Here is an 8144-nt window from a genome sequence, read left to right as displayed (position 1 = left end):
GCTAAGTCTTTCCAAATTGCAAGGCCATCTTCAGAAGAAAAGAAATTACTGCAATAATCCATGTCTATCTCATGCTCTGAAATGACCTCATCAATAACTGATAGTTTTTCTTCCAACTGTGGATTGTCATTTACTTTGATTATTTATGTTAATATGAAGATTATTTAAGTTAATATGAAGCTTATATTTCTGAATCGGTATAATATTTGTTTGTCTAGTGGAGATCTGGATTTGTACTGCCTCTTTTTTTTGGTATCACACACAGCAAATCAACAGACAGAGTCTTAGTATCCAGCAGTGCAGGTTCAACAAATGGAAGGAATGCCTTATAAAACAGAGAAGATTCTATAAGCCATTGGTGTCTTGCAAGTCAGAATGCTAGCACTCTCAAATCCTAGCACTTTCTCATCCTGGCAGAAAGAATTTTCAGGTGAGGTTACAAAACCATAATTAATCACAATGAAACCACTTTCAAATTTGTTTTTAAAATCGTCCCTGACATCAAAAAGCCATGAAAGGACTGTGTAAGGAATGAAACACAAGGGGAAATTGAAAAATTAATTTATTATATGAAGAAACATAAACAATATTTGTTATAGTCACTGGCTGCACAGAAGCAGCCTGCAAAAGCTCACATCCACAGTTTATTGACTGAGAAGTACTAACACATAACACTCATAACCACAGCACTAATGTTCTAAGGTGGTTTCCAAGGAAATGCTGTATTTGACATTTTTAATGTTTATTTTCCCATTTACAAGGCTGAAAAGATTAGACTCGCATTCAATTAAAGTCTAACAAGACCAGGCATTCAGCTTGTAAAGCACAACTGTCAAAAGACACTAGCTACTATGTCCTTCATGAAAGATGAAAGATGCACAAATGATCAGCTCATGATCATTGGAGGCAGTTTCTCAGATTTCAGTGGGTTGTCTTCCTCCAAGTATCATGTATTTGGGTGCTAATTTTTGTAAGCAACCCACAGCAAGAGAGAGGGCAACTGCTGCAATCTCTCCAAGAATAAAGACCATTTACACTTGCCCTTCCATGAGGTCAAAGGCCAACGTATTCATTCAAGACACTCATGTGGATGATACTGCTAGTTTCTTTTCTAACAGTAAAAGCATAATAATAACCTGTTTATGGACTTGAATAACTGTATCAACTCCTTAAATATGTATGGCACTTTAACATATTTTCACAGCATTTTCACATCTATTATTTAATTTGATCTTTCCAACAACCTTGTGAGGTAGGCCAGGCAAGTATATCATCCAGATTTGGTGGGTGAAGAAACTGAGGCATACAGCCACTAAGTAACTTGCAGAGCTACACAGGGAGGTGCCGATCTCTACGTTGCACTGCCTCCAGTAATGAAGAGACAAAGCCTAAATGTGATTGATCTTATTTCAATGTATTTTGATGAAATACTTCACCTCCATTCAGCCAAATGATAGTGATTCAGTTGGAGCAGCTGTCATGACAAGTTATGGCATGCAATTAATTAAACGAAGCACTGAGAGTTTTAAAAATTGGAATTAAAATGAAAAACATTTTAGTTCTCAACACATGAGGGAATTTACTTGTTTGTCTTTAGGGCAACCTAGCTCTGCAGTCTGAACTATAATTTTACCATTTCAGAGGTATAATATAAATTTTAAAACAAAAATTCTCAGTTCACCATGACTTAGATTTTTACAATACAGAAAAAAACAGTGTTTTTTCTCCCCCAAAGTGAATGGATACACATGGCCTCACAGCAGGGATAGCTGTATATTAAGGGTTACCAAACCTCTTTGTCCTTATAAATGTGGCTTATAATTGGGTTATGGGAGCCTGACAGACCATCACTGTTAGTTTGGTTTGGGGTCATTTAAGATGTTTAGCTATCCTTTATGTTAAAATGACTTAAAATGCATTTGAAGGCTCAGATTTTGTAATAATTCTTGAGACACGCTTCCAAGTCAAGGTTGGAAACATCTGACCCTCCTTCCTGTCTAATTCTAACCACAATTCCTGCTCAAACTCACCATTTTTAACCTGTCTCGTGACAGACTGCCTATTAGAAACTGGATAGGTCAGAAAGTTAAGCCATTACGGGTCTTTAGATCATCAACCCTGACTGAACTGCAATGTCCTAGCCTAGTCAATGACAGGTCATCAGTTTCCAAATATTTCATTATCAAGGTTTTTAGGGTAGGCATAATGGCACTACATTGAGGCATTTTCCCAAGACAACTGAGGATATGCTACACAATCTTTATATGAAACAAATATGGTTCCAGATTAAAGGAGAAATTATACTGGAGACAGGAGAGTATAGGAGCATAAAACTTCAGATCTCATTCAAATAACTTATAATTATGCCAAATCAAAATACATTCAGTTAAAGATTAAAAATCCAAAAAAAAAAAGACTAAAAATCCTCTGACCATTTCATCTATTTCTATATTTAAAAGTTTCTGAAAAAAATAAAAAAATAAAAGTTTCTGAAGTCAGTATCTAACTTGGGAGAGGAGACCCTTTTCCTTCAAATAATGACAATTAAAATGCCCCATATAGTTACACCTGGCAAGAGTGTTCTGTGGAGTTTTCTAGAAAAACTTAAGTTAATCAATATAACCCTTATCTCAAATTTTTCTGACAGGCAAGGAGGAAGAGGGGAAGAGAAGACTGTGAGTTTATTTTTCTTCTTTGTTAAGGAAGAAAATCCTAGAAAATTCAACTAAAAATTTCCCAGAACTGTAGGATGGGACAGAACCTTGCAGAGGTTTAAACCTATCTTCCAGCAGATTCATTTATTTTTGATCATCCCGAGAAAGTAAGATTTCTGCTTATAAAAGTCTACATCATTTTGATGTTTTAACAACCCTCTTAATCCAGAATTTCTTGAACACATTGAAGGAATACAACTTTCCTAAAATTCTAGGGCTTAAAGCCAAATTCAGAATACAATTTTGCATCTGTGGATCCTTGGGAATAAAGTCTCCAAAATCTAGACTTCTGAATCAATCAGAGATTGCAGGCCAAGGTGGCTACAGGTGGTTATGTACAAAGAGCCCTAATGAGAAAAAATGGAACATCTGTCTATTCAAAAAGTGACATGAACAGCCCTCTCTGGACACTCTGACAGGAATGATACTGCTGATGACAAAACCCTAGTAACCTTCTCTGGTCATGAGAACAGCTCTTTGATGAAAGCTATGCTCAGAGGAAAAAAAAAAAAATGAAAGGCCACCTATGCCAGCAGTTAAAAGAAAAAACCTCAGAAAACAAGAAATCTCCTGTCCTCATTCTATCTGATGGATCCAACCAGCCCAACTCAGATAGCATGGGGACCTTGTCAATGAAAAGGCTGGTAATGCCTGGGAGAACAAGCTGCCCCTCCAGTGCTCAGGGGTTTCCCTGGCTTCTCTCCATAGTTCCCACATGCCCAAGAGCTCTCTAAAGTGGAGCAACTCACAGGGAGTTGAGAGCTAACTTCCCTCTTTGCTAACTGTGTGGGGCCCATCTCTTGTATGAAGTACAAGGATCAACCCAAGAACCAGTATGTGTGAGCCCCGAGAGACTCCGGTCCTATTAAGCAGAGCAGAGCTCATCAGCATTCAGAATCTGGCTGGGCACAGAACTTATTTTACTGCTGGAAGGTGTCTCATCTCTGTCTCCTGTTGACCTGAGATCTGTTTTTCCTACAGACTCATGGGCTTTCTGCTGCCTACAGTTACAGCAGACACACTTTAGCCACTGTCGAAAGCCTTCAGAAACACTGGAAGAAAAAAGCTTTTTGCAAGGGTGGAAGAACTGATAGAACACAAGCATAAAGAGGATGGCTGTGCAGTAGCCAATGAGCAACTGCAGAATCAGCAGAGGTGCACACACGTACATATAGATGTCGGTCTTGTAAAGATACCACATGAGGAGGAGGACGGCATTCTCAATGAATCTCAGCATGTAGTACGCGAGCAGCCGGTACCAGTTCTGGGACTTGCTGATGAGGTCAGGGTTGTTGAGTTTCAGCTGCACGGCAGACCAGCAAAACATATTGATCCCGGCATACAGTAAGGTGAGGAAGCACAGCACGATGGTTGTGCCCACCCGACTGAGGGCCTTCTCAATGTTCTCGGGGAATGGGGAGCCACTGCACCAGAAGAGGATCCAGGGATATAAGAAGAAGCTGAAGAAGTTGACAAGTACAACCATCACCACCCAGGCCTTCAGGACAGAGGTAAAGAGGACCAGGACAATGACTCGAGTGGCAATCTCAAAGCTCCTCCAGAGGAAGATACAGACGTAAGCCAGGGGCTTCACTTTGACATCATATTCATCGTACTTGATCTTGATGGCTAGGATGTTGCAGCGCAAGGCTCCATACACAATGGACAACAGGGATAGGACCATGAAGAGACCTGGGGAGAGGAGACAAAGAACACTGTCGAGTGTCACCTGCTCCAAGAATCCTGCTACCATGGACACTGTCACTTCCTTCCCAGTATTCCTTGGACCCCTCTCTTTGCAGTTCACAGGCTGATTTCCAGGTGTCAGCATGTGATCACTGTGCCTCAGGGCTTTTTCTAGGGCCTCAGAGGGCTGCTCTGCCCCAGGGCTGTGGAAGGGACTCTGTGCCCCTGGGAAAGCCCTCAATACTCAAGTCCAGCCCTGACAAGAGCTGGAACCCAACCACCTGGGCGCCGCCCCCCAACCACCCCCACGCCTTGGGTAGCTTAACTCAGGCCTGTGTCTATGTCTTATAGTCTTTGCTGGTGTCTCCTCACAGGGCTTCTTTCTGGTCACCCATGGGGATGGCTGTCTAATAATGCTCCCTGTATTGGTTGTCTTTCCCTTCTTCTCAGTCCCCTCTCCTGTGCTCCTTAATGCCCTCCTCTAAAAACATGTGCACTCAGATCCTTGTCTCAGGGTCTGCTTAAGGGTCAACTAGAATTGAAGCATCTTCCTAACTCCATGTTGCTCTGTCTGAATAATATGTAAGGTCCTTTACAGGCTGTGCTCTCTTTCCTCCCTTATACGCTCTAGAGGAGTCAAGAATGACCACGTCTGACGCGTCGTCTTGGCATCTCTCAACATGTACCAGTAGTAGGTACACAGACGGAAAGGTCTCAGTAATAAATTGCTCTGTGAGTTCCTCTCTATCTGCAGGGGAACAGATAGTTCAGTTTCTATGCTGACTATAGAATGCTCACTTTTCGTTACTCTTCAGTGACATTTAAGACCCTTAACCACAGATTGCTGAAGAAATGAGAACCTCACTGTTACTGGGCATCTTGTCTTAGGCTGAAAGGCCTTAGTGTTTGAAGAAGTCTCAATGCTAGCTGCTTATTTCTTGAAATGACCTGTGGCTAATGGGTTTATCCAGTTTATACAAAGCAGAAGTTTGGGGTGGGGACAAGATATGGCTCATTTAAACGGGCCATGATACCGTGTTCGAGAGCATGACAATGGTGGTTGTGAGCTACAGTCTGAGAAACGTGCTGCCAATCCATGGACACAAATTGTGTGGTTGAAACTGAAATATGATCACTTATGACAGGCTGGCAGAACCTTCACATACTGGATCAAGGAGCACCTGGAGGCAGGGCTTGGTGGTAAGGGACCAAGTGTCTGGCTCTGGTTTAGTCTTAGCCCACCAGGTGACACTAGGGAAATGGTAATCTCTTTGGGTTCCATTTTCTCATCCATAAAATTGAGATGATAATACTTTCCAATGTCTGCTTTATAAGGTTCAGTGTCCATATAACATAACTGCCTCTACTTGAATGTGTAACTTGAAATGTGTGGGAATTAAGGGCTTTTTCCTTATTTAAGTTCCAAATCAATGGGAAACCATCTATATTTGGTGGACATGAAAGCTCTGAAGCCTTGGTACTTCTTTGCCTGGGAGAAGCTCAATTTTACTCAAAGCATCAGTTTTTTCAGTCTTTTGGCACTGACTGAAATCATCAAAATCACTCACTGGAAAGACTGTCATCTACTAATCAAATTTAAAAGATAGAAACACTACCACAGGAGGAGATGGGCAGCAATTGGACTGAATTATTTTTCCTGAGAGGCTAATTCAGTGGAGTGTTGTAAAGCAGTACATATCAGCGATGTATTTTTATATGTTTTATATATTTTCTATTTTTACAAATTTCTATGCCCTAAGGATCTAATGTTGAATCCTTTTCTTTAAGTCCTTATGTTTTTCCCACTACAAGAAACATACTTCATCTGCAGAAGATGAGCTAAGCATAAATAATTAAAATGTAAATTGTGTATTCATACACATATAATATTTATATTGTTATATTTTTGGTACTTAGTAATACAATGACCCAAACAATTTTTTAAGCATTTATCCATTTTTCTCATTAGGTCAATTATTTCCAAATTGTATTTCTTTTTCTATGAAGAGAATGAGCTAGTGATTACCCAGTTGGTGCTCAGTGGCAGTCACCTAGTAAAACTTTCTGAGAATGCAAAGAAAGTGTCTTAAAATCACTGACTTCAATTGTCCCTCCCACTGTTGGGTGCTCACTGCAAAATGTCACAGATAGAGAGGGGTCCCAGAAGAGAGATGTACTTGGAAGACAAGAAGCTTGTACAAAATGCTTGGAATGCACATTTCTACCTCTTGATTTAAGCTGTTATCTAATGAATGGTTTAGGGTGATGCTCATGCAAATACCTACTTATTCAGAGGTAAGTGGAGAGAAGCTCTCTGAAGCCACTTCCCAACCTTATCTTCCCACAGGTAACATAAAAGGGGATCCACTGGCCATCCTGCCCATTGAAGTGGTACTTCATAGAAGTCTAACATCCCTTAATAATCCTATTCTCATTTTCTATGAGTGTGGGGGGGGGGCATTCTGTTCTCATCCTTCATTAGAAGGCAAGACATCACTTTAGGTAAAGCTGAATAGAAGGCTCTGGCACTATTCCAAAATCTTGCCACACTCAGAGCTTCTTCCCACTCAATTCCTGCCAAATAATCTCCTTCCAAACAAGATTTTTCTATTTCACAGAGAAAAAAAATTGTTAATAGGCATGAATTTACCCATTTCCTGATGACACCAAAAACTGAATCTCCATGTTAAGTGATGAAGAATATTTTATTTCCCAGGATTCCTCTTCGGAGGGGAATTCTATATGTGACTACTCTCTATGGATACTGGATCTTCATATAAAATGACTAACCTTGCAAAATGTTTAGGTGGAATAGATATTTTCCCCCAAAATTAATGACTGACTTCAAGGAGGTAAACCAAGGCGTCCTAAAGGAATATGGAGTGATTTTTACGGTGGCAGAGGGCAACTGAAGGAGTTAGCATAGGAAGCTTCTGAAAATCGGAATTTTGACCAGATTTCTGAAAGGCGGTACTTTTTATCTCTTTCTCTTTCAATCCAGTAGCTGAATAGTGCTTTCTTTACTATCTGGAGCCAGGATCTTTAACTGTATTACACTCTGCCACTTGCCTCCTTCTCAAAAACCTTGCTCCATCAATTATCATCTTTCTCTTCTAAAGTTGCAGCTGCCCCTCTATCTGGGTTCTTTTCCTTGAGTGTATGAATATGCCTAAGTCAGCTGCATCTAAAAAACCATCCCTCATTTGCAAAAACCAACATAATTGTAGAAGCTGTGTGATGGATAAGAGGAGATTCATTATAGTATCTTCTTGGTCTTTTCTCCTGTTGCAAAAATGCTGTAATAATAATAATGCTGGAAGGAAGGAAGGAAGGAAGGAAGGAAGGAAGGAAGGAAGGAAGGAAGGAAGGAAGGGAGGGAGGGAGGGAGGGAGGGAGGGAGGGAGGGAGGGAGGGAAAGGGGAAGGGAAAGGGAAAGGGAAAGGGAAAGGGAAAGGGAAAGGGAAAGGGAAAGGGAAAGGAGGAAGGAAGGGAGGGAGAAGGAAGAAGAAAGGAAGGGAAGGGAAAGGGGGGGTGTGGGAGAAAGAGAGGAAGGATGTCTCCTTCACCCTGTACTTCTTTCCATCTTCTACTGGACTTTCCTTGACACTTTGGGTTAACCCTCTTGAGCTACATCTAATCAAAACACTCACTCTTTATTCTTCAACCTCTTGCAGTTTGGATTCTGGTCTTACTGCTTCCTGATCTCTCTATAACACGGGATGTTGCTTACTCACACCTCGAAAC

The 8144-nt window shown here is 40.8% G+C and overlaps 1 protein-coding gene across 1 annotated transcript in view; it reads right to left on the bottom strand.

Moving 5' to 3' along the window:
• Positions 1-545: 545 nt before the first annotated feature.
• The window catches only part of XK (X-linked Kx blood group), a 44864-nt gene continuing 37265 nt past the window's right edge, over positions 546-8144 (bottom strand). The window contains exon 3 of the mRNA XM_038587165.1: positions 546-4406. Within this exon, the coding sequence (XP_038443093.1) occupies positions 3580-4406 (827 nt within the window). The 3' untranslated portion in view covers positions 546-3579. The remainder of the gene's footprint in view (positions 4407-8144) is intronic.

Source organism: Canis lupus, chromosome X (assembly GCF_011100685.1).
Source record: "Canis lupus familiaris isolate Mischka breed German Shepherd chromosome X, alternate assembly UU_Cfam_GSD_1.0, whole genome shotgun sequence".
In the NCBI taxonomy this organism is placed as follows: Eukaryota; Metazoa; Chordata; class Mammalia; order Carnivora; family Canidae; genus Canis; species Canis lupus.
This window is presented reverse-complemented; position numbering and strand designations above follow the sequence as displayed.